Source organism: Ixodes scapularis, unplaced genomic scaffold (genome assembly GCF_016920785.2).
Source record: "Ixodes scapularis isolate PalLabHiFi unplaced genomic scaffold, ASM1692078v2 PGA_scaffold4__175_contigs__length_147842914, whole genome shotgun sequence".
In the NCBI taxonomy this organism is placed as follows: Eukaryota; Metazoa; Arthropoda; class Arachnida; order Ixodida; family Ixodidae; genus Ixodes; species Ixodes scapularis.
In genome coordinates, this window is record NW_024609879.1 from 102,598,005 (window position 1) to 102,617,373 (window position 19,369).

General features: G+C 45.4%; 1 protein-coding gene across 1 annotated transcript in view; it reads right to left on the bottom strand.

Annotated features, from left to right (window-relative positions):
• Positions 1–19,369, bottom strand: part of LOC115328226 (venom metalloproteinase antarease-like TtrivMP_A) — a 57,059-nt gene that overhangs the window by 28,109 nt on the left and 9,581 nt on the right. The window contains exons 7-8 of the mRNA XM_029989438.2: positions 3,722–3,793; positions 3,474–3,631 (exon numbers count right to left, since the gene is read on the bottom strand). Coding sequence (XP_029845298.2) covers positions 3,474–3,631; positions 3,722–3,793 — 230 coding nt within the window. The remainder of the gene's footprint in view (positions 1–3,473; positions 3,632–3,721; positions 3,794–19,369) is intronic.

Consider the following 19,369-nt stretch of genomic DNA (forward strand, 5'->3'; position numbering starts at 1 on the left):
AAGCGATCGAGAACCTCTGTGAGGCGCTTGTCATGTTCCACACCATCTCGACCAAAAACGAAAATGTCATTGATTATATTGACAACTCCAACCTGGCCCTCCAGGATGCACGACATCTGGCGTGGAAATATTCTGACGCAGAGGTAATCCCCAAAGGCAACCGACAAAAGCAGAACCTTCTGAACAGGGTAATAAACGTTGTGAGTTCTTGGTACTCACTTGACTGGTCCACTTGGTGAAAACTCAAAGTAGTGTCGAGCTTGGAGAAGACTCGCGCCTCGCCAGAAGTCCCAGCACTTGATTCACTGTCGGCAGGATGTTACGTTCACGCAGTACAACCCTGTTCAGTCGAATCGGGCCCACGCAAAAGCGGTATCCCGAAGCTTTCGGCACCACTACCATGTCTGCGCACCACGGTGTCGGCTTGGTTACTCTTCGGATTACGTCTTGGGCCTCCATCTTGTCTAGCTCAGACTTCACAACATCGCGTAGCGGGATAGGGACCCTTCGCGGGACGTGCAGCGAATACGGTACCGCGTTCAGCTGGAGACGAATTGTGCACTGCTCCCGAAGTTCGCCGAGGCCCTGAACGAACTGGGTCGACAAAGTCCCGTCGAGCTCACTAGTACAGCTTTCGGTAGAAGACTCCGGAGGGTGATTCACAAACTTGACCATGCCCAACGCCTGAATTGCCGGAAATTCCAACAAGGGCCTGCAAACGCACCACGTAGAGCTTCTACCTGAGGCGCTTGGTTTTTTTATTCAAATGCCGCGGCGAACGTTCCGAGCACGTCCAATGGTTGATTGGCGGGTCTTGTCAACAGCAGCTCCAGCGAAGCCAGCTTGTTCTTAGAATGGCTGACAGCTACGAAATGGCCCTTCTTGTGGCACTTGTTGCATTGCGCGCGGTTAGCGCGGATGCGGAGAACGTCCGCAAAACCCGCATGAATTAAGATGCACTCGCTGCGTAGCCGCTTGCTTGCTTCGGCCTTGGCAGGTAGTTCTTCACAACTTTCGCCGCATGAATGCTTAATGCTTTTGCTTCCGTTGAAGCTGCCGTGGCCGTGGATGCCGACGAGTCCTGCAGCTTCCGTTCCCTCTCCGCGTCTTCGTATTGGTAAGCTTGAATGAGCGCTTCGTCCAACGCAAGCTCATCCAACGTAAAATTCGTGTTTAGGCAAAGTCTGTCGGACAGCTTTGTGTCTCGCAAGCCCACCACAAAACGGTCGCGAATCATCCGCTCCTCCACTTCTCGCGACGGGTAGTTACATTTTTTTGCCATGTTGCTAAGTTTCGTAAAAAAGGAGTCTGCAGGCTTACCCGCTTGTTGCAACCGTCTGTGGAGGTATGCGCTCTCGTACAGCACATTGACCGGGTGAACGAAGTACACCTTGAACTTCTCGGCAATCAGATCGTAGTTGTCGAAGTCTGAGTCGCCCATGTGTAGCGAAGTCAGGACGTCCCGCGCTTGCAGCCCCGTGGAGTATAGTAGGGTCCGAACACGCACTTTATCGCTGTTGGCGTACAGTCCCGACGCGTAGACGTAGCTATTGAACTCCTGATGCCCTTCCATTTTTTGGGGTTGCTGAAGTCCAACTAGGGCGGTGCTCGTAGATTGAGCGGACCAACTGGATACGCTCCCGGACCGGCGGCGGCGCCTTCCCCTTCCGCCATAGCGGTCTTCTTCGAGGCTAATGCAATCGCTCAAAAAAAAGAAAAAAAAAGAAAAAACGCTTTAGCCACTTTACTTCTGACACGGGACCGGCGTCCGTCAAGTTCAGAGAGCAACGAACACACACACGCACCTGGTCCGGGTGGAACAAACAAGTAACTTCGTCTACCTCTTTACACTTTCGCAGATACAACATAATGGTAGCGACATCTACCACAGCACTTATCAGCTTACTTTTTATTTACCCCAGTTTTTTAGCGCCGCCATCTTTAAGAATTGCGGCGCAGACGAAGCCGTCTAGCGGCTTAAAACTTGAAATACCGGCTGGTTCCAACAGCACAGCTGTTGCTGTGCTTTTGGAACCAGATATTTCTCGATAGGCAACGGTGTCGGTAAGGGCGGCTAGAACCGGACGTCTCTAGCCGGGGCAAGGAACTGCAAGCAGGCGCAGCCAAGGCACGGATACGGGCGATGTGCATAAGGTTCAGGGCGCGTTTCCTGGACATGGAGCCGGTAATAAACCCGAGGTGCTTCAGAAAGGAGGGCACGCTGTACTCCAATGAAGGAGTGCAGCGACTGACTAAGATCACGGGGATGATAGCCTCTTTTTTAGGGCAACAGATCCGCCCAAAGACACCTCGGAACGCGAGCGAGGGAAGGAGACTGGCCAGCGTAGATGTGCTGTGGGAGGTATTAGAGCAACTAGTAAAGAGTCGGCGCAACGAAAACCCCCTACATCGCTCAGACCGGCCCATGCTTAAATGAAAGAGCGCGGGAACACAAGCTAGCCGTACGCAATAACTCGGGTGGGCATCTTGCTGAGCACTGCAAACGATGTGGGTGTGAACCTTTGTTAGAGCACACAAGGTTTATTAAGAGAGGGAATGAGAAGATGGAAAGGGAATTAATCGAAGCTTTCTGTATACACCAAGCGGCTGACAAATGCGTAAGCATGCCATCCCTTTATCTACTAAACAAAAAAAATTGTGTTTTTGAGGGCTCTGTGTAATGAGCGATAGGAACCTTTATCGGTTGCATGTGTTTAGGTGATTGGGATCGACAGTTTAACGATTTTTCGTGTTTCGTTTAATCAGTTGGCAGTTGGCGCCTGTCCGTGTCGTGCGTGTGTCTTTTCCCGTCCTGTTTAGTTCGCGCCTTGTAACCTTCTAGTCGATATGTACCAACTAGCCCCAACCAAAGTTTTACTCGGGCCGAAGATGAGAGGACGCCTGCAGCGGACTTAGAGCCAGATCACGAGAGGAGGACAGATTCCAGCCGAATGGCGAAGGTCAAAACTTCGACTTATATACAAGGGCCAAGGACCCAAGTTCTCGTTCGGCGGCTACCGTCCTATAGCACACCTCTCCTGGCTTCCCTTTTTCTCTTCACCTAAAAATATACAGACCCCTTGGCTTACAATTGCTGCCGCGAGCGTTCCAGCTGCGTGGTATCCTTATTGTCTTGCGAGTAATGACATTAACCTCGCTACATCATAATGTACCCCTATTGCGCCATATAACACCTGACATCACGTTTTCGGCGTGGCCAGTAGAGCCTCTCAGACTCTCATACCAAACTTTAAACTTCAATAAGTTCGCCAAAAAAAAAAAAAAAAAGGATTTGCAAATTGGATTAGTGGTTCAGATGCACATGTTAACGTGTTGAACCAATTTTGAGGCAAATCACTGATCATCGACGTTGCGACTTTAAAATGTATATTTTCACACAAAGTTGCATCAGTCATAATATTGTTAGAATAAAAATACCGAGAATATTATGCGGGGAGAAATTGTATTCTTACCCTGTGACGTAAACGAGCACGTCCGCTTCAACTACAAGCAGATCTTTTTGAATTAGCCACTGTAATCTCAAAATCGAATCTTCTGCGACGAGGTACGTGACATTACTGCCTGGACTCCTACTGTCTGGGCGCGTTGTCGTAACTACGTAGGTGTCGTCCTGCAATAAATTATATAAAACAGAAACAGCGCTAGTCACTGTACATTTCATGCCTACAGACTTTATGTTGTATGAGGCGCACATACGTACCTTGGCCAGGACGACACCGACGAGAACGAACTTCACTTTGGGAAGTTCCAGCGCTGCGTATCGCCGGTTTACCTTTGTTAGAAAGAAAATGTACGAATACGGGTAGAAACTGGGAGAGAGGAGGAGGTCAGATCGAGCGGAGACGCCAGAGAGTCGAGCTCTAGGTGGAACGATCAGTCGGTAGACGCGAAGCTAGCAGCCTTCGTCCCTGCTAACTCTTCAAACGCGCTCAAACGTGTTCGAACAGTGAATAGCGTCGAAGGCGGATAAGTTTGAGGTTAACCAATAATTGTTCCAGTAGAGCTTGGCTCTCTGGTGTCCCTGCACGTTCTGATCTCCTCTCCCACAGTCTCTACAAGAATTAAACAAAATCAAGGACAGCTTCTATAGTTGGGGACAGGTTAAAAACCCGGCCTATGCCTCCAGCACACCACACGCTCATTGCCTTTTGACCCGGCTTCAGCTGCGCGTGCGGCGAGGCGCTATCAAAACCTGAAAGCTCGCCCTCGAGGCTGAGCACCTAGTTGGTGTTTTTGTCACCGACTGTATATAGTCAGTAATGTAAAACATGAGACTGCGGTGCGGAAAAATTCAGGAGCTTTCAAGTCGAAGGAAAAGACAGCGGAGAAAAACGTCTCAGTCGAGACGTTAATTTGTCCCTGGCTTCCTAATTTTTCCGCGCCACAGTCTCAGGTGTTATTGTTACTTGACCATATACGTATGCCACGTGAGCTATACCCATATTCAATCTCCACGCAAAAAGTTTTCAGAGGATTTACCGTCACATCCGCTAAACACGAATTCAGTATCTCCGCTAAGTTTCACTGGAAAATTAATATCACATAACGTGCCATAACAAGACAGTTTCCCCGCTAAATTTAGTGTGAAAATTGACATCGCATGACGTATGTACCAATTATGTTTCCCCACGATATGTTGCGGGAAAATTGATATCACGTGGCCTATGCTACAGGTCGCTTTCTCCACTAAACTTAGCAGGGAAATTAAAAAAGAAAAAGAAATAGGTTCTTTACTTCTTGAAGTGACTTTTAATGTATTTTAAACAAATTTAAACGATCGCTCCTCAAATATTTCATTTCATGCATTCTAGGACCTTGGGGCTAAAGGTCGCTGCCCCTTTTAAATCCAAATATTTTTAATTCCTTTTCTAAAGACTTATAAAATTTGCTCCCCAAAAATTTGTGTCGTCAATATACCTAAAATGAACTCATACCTAGAAACTTAAGGTTACAATTTTAAGGTGTGTTTGAAGGGTAACCGAACTGAAACACGTAATATAAAAATATATGCCTTTGAAGGCGAATTCCGCAGTGATATCGAAAATGTTATGATATCGCCTTGCACAGACACATGCCGTTGAAAAACAGTCTTTCATGACCAATCAGCAGAAAACAATGCTTGGAGAATGCTGCTGCAAATATTATTCATTAATATATATATATATATATATATATATATATATATATATATATATATATGACTAATCATAATACTAATATTCTTCTTATTATTATTGTTGTTTAGTTTCCATTTTAAAGAAATGGTGGAGCGGAAGGGGAAAGCTTCAAACCGAGGCTTGACGAGCCCTGGGCCCCATCAGCAGTGGTACAAATCACTCTGTGCAGCCAGTTCACAATACACACAAAAAACTACAACACATTATTACATTTGTAAAACAAAAAAAAAATGAAATCAACATTAAATGTTCAAACATCCATAAGAAAAACAGAGCGCAACTATTTAACGGAAAGTAACTCAAGGTTTAGAATTCTTTCTATACAGCTGTTGAGAAACTTAGGGATTTATACAGGGTGTTCTTTTTTTTAAGCTTAACAGATTTGTTTAGAAAAAGCCGAGAAGGCTACGCTTACGCGGTTTGGGCAGGTGAGTTATACGGCCAGGGAGACATACCATACGGGCTAATAGTAACGATCAGTCGGCTAATTAGGTCAAAATTGATAGTTAACTTTCTAATTAGTGAAAAGTGACTTATGGTTCCAATTAGCAATTTGCTTAGCGTTATCCAAGACCACTAAATCAAAAACTTTTAGAAATACTTTGAGCGCGTGGGAAGCGTAGTGCGCTAAAGGTACGAGGCTGGGGCTATGATAAAAGACGGAAATATCGCACAGCCGCCTTGAGTTGAGTTGCAAAAACGTCTTTATTTTAACGCCATGCATGGCTGCTGCTGCTTTAAGGCATACGCAGCGGCAAAAAAAACACACACACACACACACGCACAGCCGCGACTGAGAGCGGCCGACGGCCGTTTCACAATGCGATGCTGCAAAACGTCGCCAAACGCTCCAAACCGCGATCGTTCGCAGACACCGATGACCATCGGGGCAAGAGCCCCGGTGGTCCGCCGTCCGCGTAGAAGAAGCTGCAGAGCTGATTCCACAGGAGCCGCACTGTAGGCGGCGCCTTGTCCTATGGGATCATTTAGTCCTCAAAGATGTTAGGTTGGTCTGCTACCAGGATGTCAGCCAAGGCATCGAAGCGAGCCGCAGCGTGCTCGGGGAACTCCCAGATAACGTGCTGCTTCGTCACAAGGGTGTTGCGTGCTGTACATTAGCCCTGGTGTGGGTCATCTTGAAATATGCGGTTGTACAGGGCCGGCAGCATAAGGGTGTTAGTGGCAGTATGGCGGACGAGAGTCTGGGCCTTGCGGCTCGCGCCTGCTGGCACAAAGGCAGTGTTGGGTAAAGTACATCTAAAAGATACTTCAAGTAAAGTACAAAGTAAATTAGACATGATGTACTTGAATTAATGTAGTAAGTATACTGGGTGCAATGTACTTGAAGTAAAGTACTGTAAACACAATGTAATTTCGAAGGGAAGTACAAGTATTTTAACAGAATCGTTCATGATGCCCTTTAATTCCCCAATGCAATGATTTTTTTAACTGGTATGCATTGCCCAGGGGTAATCAGGACTGCATGACCTTTTTCAAACAGTGGCGAATGTTTGATAAAGTGGCCACAGAGTACTTATTATCAGCACTAGAGTGTTGCACCCAAGGGGGTTTAAATGTACAAGGAAATAGCATGACGTCAGCCCTGCAGCTTTCGCAAACAATCCTCTCATAGAGAAGTGTCCTCTCCTTAATAATAATTAACAAAAAAAAGAAAAAAAAGAAAACAGGGAGTGTGCAAGCGAGCTGGTGATTATTAATCATAATGTGACACCTGGGATTGAGGTGCGAAAAAATTAAGGAACTTTCAAGTCGAAGGAAAAGACAAAAGAGAATGTCTCAAAACATTTTGACGTTCTCCTTTGTTGTATTTTTCTTCGACTCGATAGTTTGATTTTTCCGCACCACAGTATGAGGTGCTACATTACGATTAATTTTGTTCGCCTAATATTTTAAACCTCCTCGCCCGCTCTGACCGAGCAAGAAGTAGTGAGAGTTCAAAAAGCTACGTGAAAGTCGCCCTCAGAACAAACGGAGCGATGCGTCGCCTACTCACGTTCCTGGTTTGGGTACAATATCCCCCCCCAGCATTTTTTTCTAGTTAACAAAGCATCATTTCTTGATACCAATTGAACAAAACCAAATTTGAGGAATGTACTTTGAAGTCAAGATAAAGTACATCTAAAAGGTACTTCAAGTAAAGTACAAAGCAAATTAGACGTAGTGTACTTCAAGTATTGTAGTAAGTACACTGGGTACAATGTACTTAAAGTAAAGTACTATAAATACCCTGTAGCTCGTACTTGCACTTTAAGTAAAGAACAAGTACATATTCAGAGAATGTATTTCAAGTAAGGTACAAGTTTCCTAAACCCACTTGAAGTAGTACTTTAAGTACAATGTACTTCAACTACTTCCCAACACTGCATAAAGGGTATCATTTTCTTATGCCTGTTGAAAAAGGAGGCCGCAGTTCTCAGGTTGAAGAGTATTTTCTTTCGCCTCAGCTTGGCGAGCGCGGCTCCTTCAGTGAGGTCCGGCTGACTGTCGTCGGGTTGCGAAGAATCGAAATGGGGCCCGCTGTAGATGGTGGGTACGATTGGCGCGCAAGGTTTGCTCAGTCCTGCACGCACCTCGTTATTGGCCCATTCGTTTCCCCGAATACCCGAGTAAGCGGGTACCCAGGCTCACTTTTGTGGGGGGCCGCTGGGACCACACATCGGGGTGGGTTATGTTAACCCACGCAGCCGACGTTGGGGGTGCTCCCTGGGCAGGAACGAGGGCGCTAGCAGCGTCCGTGTAGTAAACGACGTGTCGTCGTGGGTCCAGGGTGGCCATTTGTCGCTCGTGCGCCTTGGCATGATAGTCTCGTCGCTCTGGATGGTTGGCGTCCATGCGTCCTGGTAAGGAAGCGTCCGCTGTTAAGGTGGCGTGCCTTTTCCAGGGTGGTGGTGGCAGCGACAGAGGTCTTGGTGCGGACGATGGGCACCCGATCTTTTGGAGAATGGCCTGGCCTGCCTTGGTACCCAGCAAACGAGTGAGCTGTACAGACATGAGTTGTTCAGCTACATCCTCGAGCTTGTTCAGGTTTCCATGAGCGTATAGATCCGATAGCCAAGTGTGCTTGGGAAGGCCTGTGATAAGCCGCATCGCTTCCTTGTTAAGGTTCTCGACGGTGACGCGTTGGCGTTGTGTTAGGTAGAAGTAGCTCGTTGTAGCCGTAGAACACCTTTGAGGAGAAGAGGGCCCGGACAAGCTGTCTGGTTTTTTTTTTCGCCTGTGCCCCACTTTCGGTGGGTAACTCGTCATATAAAGTGAATGATTTGGGTACCTTCTATCTTGACCCTACTTAGCCATGTCCCCACTCTGCCGTCCTCGTCTATGAATAGTCTGAGAATGCGCACATATCGCTCTCGCCTGATAGTGGTGTTGTTTAGTGTCAAGTTGTAAAGGGAGCGCATTTCATCGGCGAGGTGTAGGGGGCCAGAAAGTACCACGATGTACTCCGTCTTCTCCGGAGAAGCGGTCATACCAACTTCTTGTAAAAAAAACTGAACAGCGTCGAGGCCGCATTGTAATGTGTGTTCTTGCTCCCCGACGCTGCCTGTCGTGGACCAGGAAGTTACGTCATCTGCATAGATGGCAAAACGCAGATTCGGAATGGAGGTGAGACCCGGTGAGAAGCGAGCTATAACCATATCAAAATGGTCGAGGAGAGCACCACCCCTTGCGGCACTCCGTCGTGGTTGATGGTTTCGTGTCCGACACTGCTCCCGTTCTTCATCTGAAACCTTCGACCTTTGAGAAAATTCCTGATAAAGTTGAAAGCACGGCTGTGGATGCCCATTAACTTGGCACTCTCAATTACCAATGAGTACGGCACCGTGTCGAATGCTTTCTGCACATCCACGGCAACAATGGTTTTGGGTTGTATTGGGAGGGGTCCGCCAGAACGTCCTGATGGAGAATCAGAAAGTTGTCCTGGGTGCTGAGGCCTGATCGGAGTCCGGTCTGGCAGTGATGTAGAGGTGCCATTGTATCCGGGCAAGGGCCATCCGCCCCATCAACTTGCAGATGTTACTGGTCAGCGAGATAGGACGGAGGTTCCAGATCGTCGTGATTGGCTTGCCTGGTTTTGGAGTGGGGATGACCGGCGACGTTTTCCAGTTTCCTCGCAACCGGCCGGTTTCCTACACCTCGTTCATCCATTCAAGTATCTTGAGCTTGTACTCCGTTGGCGAATTGCGAAGCTCAGCGTGCGTCACTCCGTCTGGACCCGGTGCGCTACTCATGTTAGAGTGATCGAGTGCGTCCTGCAGTTCTGCCAGCGTGAACGGAGCGTCGAATGTGTGGGCTCCGTCTACGGAAACTTCGGGTGAGTAGCAAGTCGTGTCTGGGGACGAGGATTGCGGGAAAATAAAGTTAGCCGTCTCCTGTGCAAACTCTGTGTCAGATTTGTTCTGGCGTAGCGCCACTGTCTGCGCCGCCGTTCGACATTTCGATTTCCCCTACCAACTTCTGGAGAAATTCCAGACCGTAGAAAGATGCATCCGGACGTTGAACTGGTTACAAAGGTCGTACCATTGATTTTGTGACAGTATCTGGCAGTATTTGTTCGCTTCCGCGGTAGCGGTATCAAGTCGGGCGCGTAGACGGAAAGTCTTGCCATGCTTGCGGTACCGACTTAGTGCCGTGAGATGAGACTCCCAAAGATTGAGGAGGTGGAGGTCTGGCTGGGGTTTGTCAAAGTCTGTTTGTGTGGTTGTGGTGGCCTGGTCTTTTGCCACCTTGAGCAGTGCGAGTACTAAGTCGGGTGATTTGGTTGCGTTGGGGTCGTCCCACGGATTGGGGTCGTCCCACTCAGTCAATAGTTCCCGGTAGCAATCCCATTTTACAACCTTGGAAGTGCGTTTAAAAAGGGTGGGCCGCAGTGCATTGATGAGCGTGATAAAGATAGGCAGGTGGTCGCTGCTCATGGGGTCGTCTAATAGGGTCCAGTCCAAGGCGGCGTGACGAGACGACCACGTGAGGTCAGGCGTGGAGTCATTCTGACGTCCGCCCTGTCCGAACCTGGTCGAAAGGTCCGGGTAATTGAGGGGTTGGAGTTTGCAGGTCTGCGCGTTGTGGAAAAGAGCTTCTCCCCGGAGGTTACTTGTTCCTTATCGCGCTGGTAACCTTGCTGCACGAGGGGTAACTTTAGCGCACTACAGCTCTTCTTACGCGCTCAAAGTCATTATAAAAAATACTGATTTAGTAGCTTTAAATGACGCTCAGCAAGTTCCTAATTACTACTATATATATATTTACTAATTAAAAAGTTAATTAACAAATTTTGCTTAATTTATCCCTGGCTGCATAACTCACCTGCACAAACCGCATAAATATAGCTTTTGCGGCTTTTCTTTTAAACAAATCCGATAAACTTAAAACAAGAACACCCAGTATGCCTAACCGTTTGGTGTATATATTTGGTCCACATTTAAGAAACATTCTATATTCATTGTGGCGGGTCACGCAAATGAAAGTATTTTGTTTTAATGAAGCTAGTTGGGTTAGAATTCGATTTCGATTTCTTTTTATGTTTTTGATAGTGATGCATACTCTATATTCATGTAAGTTATACATTTTTATTATTAGCAAATTATTAAACATAGTCTCAGTTTGAGAACCATGAGGGGAATTGTACATAACTCTCACGACTTTTTTTTCTGAAGAATTTAAATTTTACCAAGATTTTTTTTTAGAGCGCAGCTCTTAGGGGCCCGTTTGAAAACATGTCTTACCTACTATTTCAAGCTTCCGTCTTAATAAGAAGGGGAAAACGCGTCTACATTGCTTGCACTGACGACACACCAGTTGTTGTGATGGTCTTGCTAGCGGGCGCGCACATTCGGCAGCATGCATTTTGTACCATTGAATTCGCTATCCTCCCAAGGTCATCTCAAGGTCACGTGACCCCAAGACGACCCCACGTGACCCTTTGAAGGTCACGTGACCCCCAAGGTCACGTGACCCCTCTGTCACGTGACCCCTCTGAGGTAACGTGACCCCCGAGGTCACGTGGTCTCCTCCCCAAGGTCACGTGACCCCTCCCAAGGTCAAGGTCACGTGACCCCAATGTGACCCCCACGTGACCCCTCCAGCTCACGGGACCCCCAAGGTCACGTGACCCCCTGAGGTCACGTGGGGGTCACCTTGGGGGTCACGTGACCTTGAGGTGACCCCCCTGTGACACCCAAGGTCACGTGACCCCCAGGTCACGCCTCCCCGAGGTCACGTGACCCCCCTCCCCGAAGTCACGTGACACCCCCCCCCCCGAGGTCACGTGACCCCCCCCCCCCCCCGGAGCATTTAAAGAATGAGGGGAGGAGGAGGAGAAGGGGTCTACCCTCCCCTCAGTACCCTTCCCTCCTCCTCCTCAAGAGCTGCGCTCCAATTCGGCGTTACAGGGATTTGTAAACGGCTTTCACTTTTTTTTGTACCCCAGACAAGGCTGTAATAACGTAAGTAACAAATGCATTATAAATAAGTATTTAGCAGCAATAGAAATTATTGAGATGTTGCGGTTCGTCAAACCGACAGCACGTGACAATTTTGAAATCAAGTAGTCAATATGACTTTCTCATGACAAAGAAAAAAAAACTATACTGAGCGTTTTAAAATTATTTACAATTCCTAGGGAACTTAAATAAAATACGATTTGTGTGGTCGTATGAACTTGTGTATTTTTAGAACGAAAGATAAGTGCCTTTGTTTTATCAATGTTAAAGGGGCCCTGCAGTCATATTAAAGCGTCTACCTTTTTACCTTTTTTGCGGTTTCCTCGTCCCTCGGGGTTCGGGCCAGCCAGCGGGCAAGGAGAGAGTAACTAAATATCAGTGCGTCATATTTTAACCGGACGACGCAAAAACATCCTTCACCTATGGGGGCAACCCGGGGTGCCGAAAGCGCGCGACATGTGACGTCTTAGGTCCTGGGCTTACTACTAGTCAGAGCCGCTAAAAACTTATTTTTTTGTCGAAATACAAAAAATAAGTGGCGCGAACCGTTTCAATTATTTATAGAAGTAGTTTTTGTTCACTATTTTAAATCAGAAAAGAAACAAATACAGTTCATAAAGTACGGAAACAAGAAATGACCCGTCGACATACCCGCCACCAAGCGGTGGAAAAGGCGGCACATACTAGAAAGGTGTAGTGGGATCAGGTGCCAACAAGCAGCGAGCGTAGAAAGGTCCCGGATGTACGCGGCGGCTCTACGGTCGTACGGACTGGAGGATCCGACCGGTTCCGAGCATATCCAAGGCCTTCGACGAGCACCTCTGGCTTGTGGTTTGGCCTTTTGGCGGTATGGCAGCGCGAAGTAGCTCCCGTTCTGAACTGATCTTTACCCCGTGTGTGCAGTCGTTTGTAGTCAATGAAGTGTCATGCCGAATTAGTGTTGAATCGCGCAGCAAATGCAATACGAGCCGCCCTGGCCGCCCGCTTCATACAGCCTATCCAGAACATGCTTTCGTGGCGCCCTCTCGAGCCGTCGACCCGGAGTGCGGCAGGCGTGAGCGCTCGCTGAGCTCACTACCCCTCGTCTAGTTCACGGCCACTCACACAACCAAGGACGTCATGAAGGAGGTTATTTTCTGCTTTTTTTTGTAATTTTAATTTGCCTACAACTTCTAAAATAAAGCAAAATTCGAGAAAAGCAAAGTTTAATTAAGCTACTAGATTCAGTGCGCTCAGGTTCGGTGCGAATTAAAAACCAGTAAAAAAGTCCTTGCAGGGCCCCGTAATGCTTAGTCCGTCATCCTGTGTACATGTCCCTAACCTTAATAAAGTAAATTAACAGCATCTACAAGCTCAGCGCTGTTCGAGGGGGAGAGAAATATGCTGGTGGTCGTCAGCATATATTACAAATATATCAATAGGATCGATAATCACGATATCGTGGATATGATAGGTTATAAAGAAGGGGCCCTAGTATGCTTCCCTGTGAAGCCCCTGAGATTATACATTTCTGACCTGAGGAATGGACATCGAATACCATAGTAATCAAGTTTACTAAATAAAATGTCATGCTCGATCAAGTAAAATGCTTTAGTAAAATCGACGGACACGCCAGCTACCAGTTTTCGTTCCTCGCAATTTTGTAGTATATACTCTTTCTGAACTGACAAAGCTAACTCTGTTGAACGGTGTTTCCTTAAACCGCATTGAGATGATGACAGTAAATCACATTTATCTGTGAAATGTATTAGACGAGACTAAAACCTTTTCTATGCATTTGGAAAATAAAAAGAGGATAGAGATGGTCGATAATTTCTAAAATTGTTTTTATTTGCTTTCCTATATAAAACAAATACTTTTCCTACCTGCATAGCCCTGTGAAGTATACCAGACAAAGAAGGCATTAAAAATGTAAGTTATGTACGGCGAAAGTATGTCAATAACGTGCTTTACTGGGCGTATTTATGTCATCCCAGCAACCATTTGGACTACTTTTAACTGCATAAAAGTAAAAAATACCTGGGCATCTGTAAGAGGTTTAAGATATGAAAACATTCATGCTGAAAATGTAGTTATATCAGCTTGAACTTTAGAAATATCTAGAACACAAAGACAGAAAGGACAGGATATGACACACAGCTGACTACCAACGATTTTTTAGTTTAAACTTCTTCTTTGCGCTTTTGCTCCTTCCTTTTGAGTCCCAAGTGGAGCACATTAACCTATTATACAAATTACCCTATTCCACTAATAAAGATCACTCCCGATATTTACACTTATACAAAAAATATGTACAAATCATTTGCACAGTATTCCCCGCAAATTATTGTTTTTGAACTAACCCGCCACAAGCTCGTGCTGTTGTTGTTTGGGGCGTGACATTCTTTAGGTACTGTCTTTCTTTTTTGTGGACGGTGATTGATGGCGTGCTGACACAGTCCTCCGCGTGCTCCTCGATGGCGAGCGCCTCGAGCATTTCGCGTGCATGAGGATTGTTGTTTCTTCCAAGAATGGTGGTGCTGTTCAAAGCTACACTACACTGGCATGTCCTCCAATGAGCTGCCAGATGTCCTGCCGCTGTTCCCTTTAGAGACGCTGCATGCTCACGGGCTCTGTCGTTGATACATCGGCCTGTTTGGCCGATGTAGCATTTCCCGCAAGACAGGGGAATGTGGTAAACCACTCCTGTTGAGCATGGGAGATATTGCGTTCTGTGGGCCGTGTTGCAGAATTTTTTCTTTCTTTTTCGGTTCACTTCACTGCACATATAGTATGCTTTGTTGGGCGCGGAGCATACTACTTGTACGTCATTTCTTGCTGCAATCTTTTTCAATTTGTGGGTGATCCCATGGATGTACGGTAGCACCACGATCTTCCTTCGAGTTTTGTCTGCGTCTTCGTTTTCCTGACTTTTATGCTTCAATTTTTTGCAGATGTTTTCACAGACTGGCACCATTAGACTAGTTGGATATCCCGATTCTCGTAGGCGGCACATCTGTTTTTCAAAACTTTGCCCTATTTGGTGCTCACACGATTTGTGTAGGGCAGAGATTAGAGCCGTGCTCGCGACACTCCTCTTTATGGTTCTTGAATGTCCGGATGTGAACGGCAGAAATCCTTTCGCTGACCGGGGTTCGTACCTCCAGCACACGTGTCCTTGATTGAAAGTCAGATTGAGATCTAGAAATTTTATATTTTTGTCGACAGGTGCTTCATAGGTGAAAACCAAGTCGGGGCAACTTTCTTTGAAGCATCTAAGAACTGTGTCTCTGGTTCCGTTTGTCTGGTCATCGACTTCCGTGGCACTTAGTATTAAGAAATCGTCCACGTAACGGAAAATCGCCTGGACGCTTGTATGTTTCAAGTTGTCTTCGATGATCTTGCTGCATGCCGCCAGGTACATATCACATAGCTGTGGCGCCACTCGAGATCCAATGCATACTCCGCTTTTTTGCACCATTGGTTGGTCTTGATATACCACCACAGTCGCGTTTAGATATGCACATAATAGTTCTAAAAAGGTGTCTACATTTATTCCTGCGGCGTTCTGAAAAGCTGTGGTGCCTTGCTTCTCAATTGTAGAGCGGAGAATCGCCATAAGGTTTGTGTGCGGAATCGAATAATACATGTCTTGAATATCTATTGAAATTCCAGATGTGACACCAGTTCCTTTTTCTTGAAGGTATGCAATTAATTGTTCCGAATTCTTGATTTTGTATGGATCATCCGATTGTATCATGGCTAGGCGAAGGGATAGGAACGTCGAGAGATGGATTTGCCAGGTGTCTTTTTCCGACACAATGGCCCTAAACGGTGTGCCCTCTTTGTGGGTTTTCGCTGAGAAAAAAACTTCCAGCTGTCCTTTCTTCGTTTGTCTTATTTTTGTGCATAAACTGTTCATGTTGTTGTTATCAAGGAGCTTCAGAACCGCTTGTTTTGCTTTTTTGTGTGTTTTTGCGTCCACATCAATGAAGTTCTTTGCCATGGCGGCAGAGGCTTTCTCTTTGTATGTGGCTGAATCTAGGACGACGAATCCGCCTTCCTTGTCGGAAACGCATAAATTAAGATCTTTGCTAATTATCTCTCGACGTTCCTATCCCTTCGCCTAGCCATGATACAATCGGATGATCCATACAAAATCAAGAATTCGGAACAATTAATTGCATACCTTCAAGAAAAAGGAACTGGTGTCACATCTGGAATTTCAATAGATATTCAAGACATGTATTATTCGATTCCGCACACAAACCTTATGGCGATTCTCCGCTCTACAATTGAGAAGCAAGGCACCACAGCTTTTCAGAACGCCGCAGGAATAAATGTAGACACCTTTTTAGAACTATTATGTGCATATCTAAACGCGACTGTGGTGGTATATCAAGACCAACCAATGGTGCAAAAAAGCGGAGTATGCATTGGATCTCGAGTGGCGCCACAGCTATGTGATATGTACCTGGCGGCATGCAGCAAGATCATCGAAGACAACTTGAAACATACAAGCGTCCAGGCGATTTTCCGTTACGTGGACGATTTCTTAATACTAAGTGCCACGGAAGTCGATGACCAGACAAACGGAACCAGAGACACAGTTCTTAGATGCTTCAAAGAAAGTTGCCCCGACTTGGTTTTCACCTATGAAGCACCTGTCGACAAAAATATAAAATTTCTAGATCTCAATCTGACTTTCAATCAAGGACACGTGTGCTGGAGGTACGAACCCCGGTCAGCGAAAGGATTTCTGCCGTTCACATCCGGACATTCAAGAACCATAAAGAGGAGTGTCGCGAGCACGGCTCTAATCTCTGCCCTACACAAATCGTGTGAGCACCAAATAGGGCAAAGTTTTGAAAAACAGATGTGCCGCCTACGAGAATCGGGATATCCAACTAGTCTAATGGTGCCAGTCTGTGAAAACATCTGCAAAAAATTGAAGCATAAAAGTCAGGAAAACGAAGACGCAGACAAAACTCGAAGGAAGATCGTGGTGCTACCGTACATCCATGGGATCACCCACAAATTGAAAAAGATTGCAGCAAGAAATGACGTACAAGTAGTATGCTCCGCGCCCAACAAAGCATACTATATGTGCAGTGAAGTGAACCGAAAAAGAAAGAAAAAATTCTGCAACACGGCCCACAGAACGCAATATCTCCCATGCTCAACAGGAGTGGTTTACCACATTCCCCTGTCTTGCGGGAAATGCTACATCGGCCAAACAGGCCGATGTATCAACGACAGAGCCCGTGAGCATGCAGCGTCTCTAAAGGGAACAGCGGCAGGACATCTGGCAGCTCATTGGAGGACATGCCAGTGTAGTGTAGCTTTGAACAGCACCACCATTCTTGGAAGAAACAACAATCCTCATGCACGCGAAATGCTCGAGGCGCTCGCCATCGAGGAGCACGCGGAGGACTGTGTCAGCACGCCATCAATCACCGTCCACAAAAAAGAAAGACAGTACCTAAAGAATGTCACGCCCCAAACAACAACAGCACGAGCTTGTGGCGGGTTAGTTCAAAAACAATAATTTGCGGGGAATACTGTGCAAATGATTTGTACATATTTTTTGTATAAGTGTAAATATCGGGAGTGATCTTTATTAGTGGAATAGGGTAATTTGTATAATAGGTTAATGTGCTCCACTTGGGACTCAAAAGGAAGGAGCAAAAGCGCAAAGAAGAAGTTTAAACTAAAAAATCGTTGGTAGTCAGCTGTGTGTCATATCCTGTCCTTTCTGTCTTTGTGTTCTAGATATTTCTAAAGTTCAAGCTGATATAACTACAAGTATGTACCAACAAGCTCAACTCTTAACCGTTACGCTGAAAATGTATTTGGATGGATCGGCGTTCCTGTTGGTACTAACTAAATATACAAATTATTACCTGAAGGCTTTGGCTAAAGAGAGTCCACTTAAACGTTCGCCGTCTCGTTCAATGTTATCATCAGGCTGATATGGCTTTAACTGCGATTTAAAATTGAATTCAGTTTTTGCCAAATCAAGTCCGTACGACCATTTGAGTCTCTAAATACCTTAGAATGATATTCCGCGTTAGTGATCCCTAACAATTTTGTTAATTGGTTGAAATACGTCGTGAAAGAGAGCAGAATATAGGAATTCGTCTTGAAAGAGAGCAGGTTATGGAGGTCTTGGTTTTGACAAATTTCTGGTACATTGCGTTTTGTTAATTTTAATTCTGTCAAGTAAGTCTTGAATTATCTATAGTTTTTTTTAATTTTTTAGGTGTCCTTAACAATCGGCCCGTAAAATGGCGCTAATAAATGGTTTTGAACCACTTCAATGAGCGATTGTAAATTTAATCAACATCTTTTAAAACAAAACATATCACTCCAAAAGATCTTTTCGACTTCTTGTCTAAATGCATTTAACCGCTCGGAGGTTATATGCTCAAAATAGAACGAGGCATTATTTCTGCTTTGCTTATGAATTCTGGTTTTCGAACACCTAAATATTGGAAGGGGATCACTTAGATTGTAATTCATGACTCCGGCTTTTATATGTGGACTGTCGCTATTACTAATAAATATATCAATTAATGTCTCAAAGTTTACAGTAACTTGAATTGGAATTTGTATTGCATTTAAAAACCCATTCGTCTGAGTAATAGCTTCCATTTCCCTTTTTAGTTTCTCAGCAACCCAATATTAAAATACCCCCTGCAAAAAACTGTGTAGTTATTTTCGTGTAGGCATTCCGGAAGCGGCCTCTTCCGCTTGAATATAAACAATAACATTAAAAAGTTAATGAAGCCAACAAGAAGCCCTTCACTGAGAGTATATTTCTTGTTTTAGTATGATTTTAATTTGCGTAGGAGAGCGCGGGGCCAATAATTCTCAACTAACACAACAAAATACGCCACTTTTGGTAAAACTGTGGCGCCTGGAACGGGACCGGAGGTTTAGTTGTTCAGCAAAAAACGTCCATGAGTTGAAGGATTTCCGGAATGGCAGAAAACTATGCTTTACATGAGTCACTGACAAACTCTACAACTGTCGCGATTTGGTCAATTGGTAGGTGAAACGACAGTACACACGGTGTCAATGCAATTTATGCGAGGGTGCAGGCGAGCTGGACAGAATAAACGACAATGGTCCCTGGAGAACGGGAACAAGTGGGTCAAAGGACAAACACAAATGTCCAAACGCAGCTAGGTGACTGGCGCGCACTGTTCAGTCGTAGGGAAGAATCTAATAAATAATCCAATGAACGGAGTGCTATGAAACTTTTCAGAAATCTGTTTTTAAGTGGTGCATTTATCGTTCTATAATTTTGTGAGTGTAAGTTTTTAAAAATAGAATGCAAGAAAAAATTGGGTATTTCCTATGCAGCGGAACAAAATGGAAACAAACCGCTTGGTTGACGCTGCTACTCCTATATCGTTTCACATATGCTTTTATTTATTGATTTATTTATTTATTAATTTATTTATTCATCATTTTCTTGCCGGCTGCCTGGCCAAGACAACTGCATCCACGCGGTATGCATAAAATAAAAGTATAACAAACAAGGTCATAAAAAACATAATAACACATAAAACTGCCGATAAATGAAAAAAAAATGGCACTGCACTTATAGGGACAATGTAAAAATTAGAAAAAAGAACACCGGCAGTTTTTTCAGTAAGACATTAAAACAACGTATGGAGTTAATCGTGGAATTTCGTAGAGTGTGGATGGTACAGATGCAATATTTCT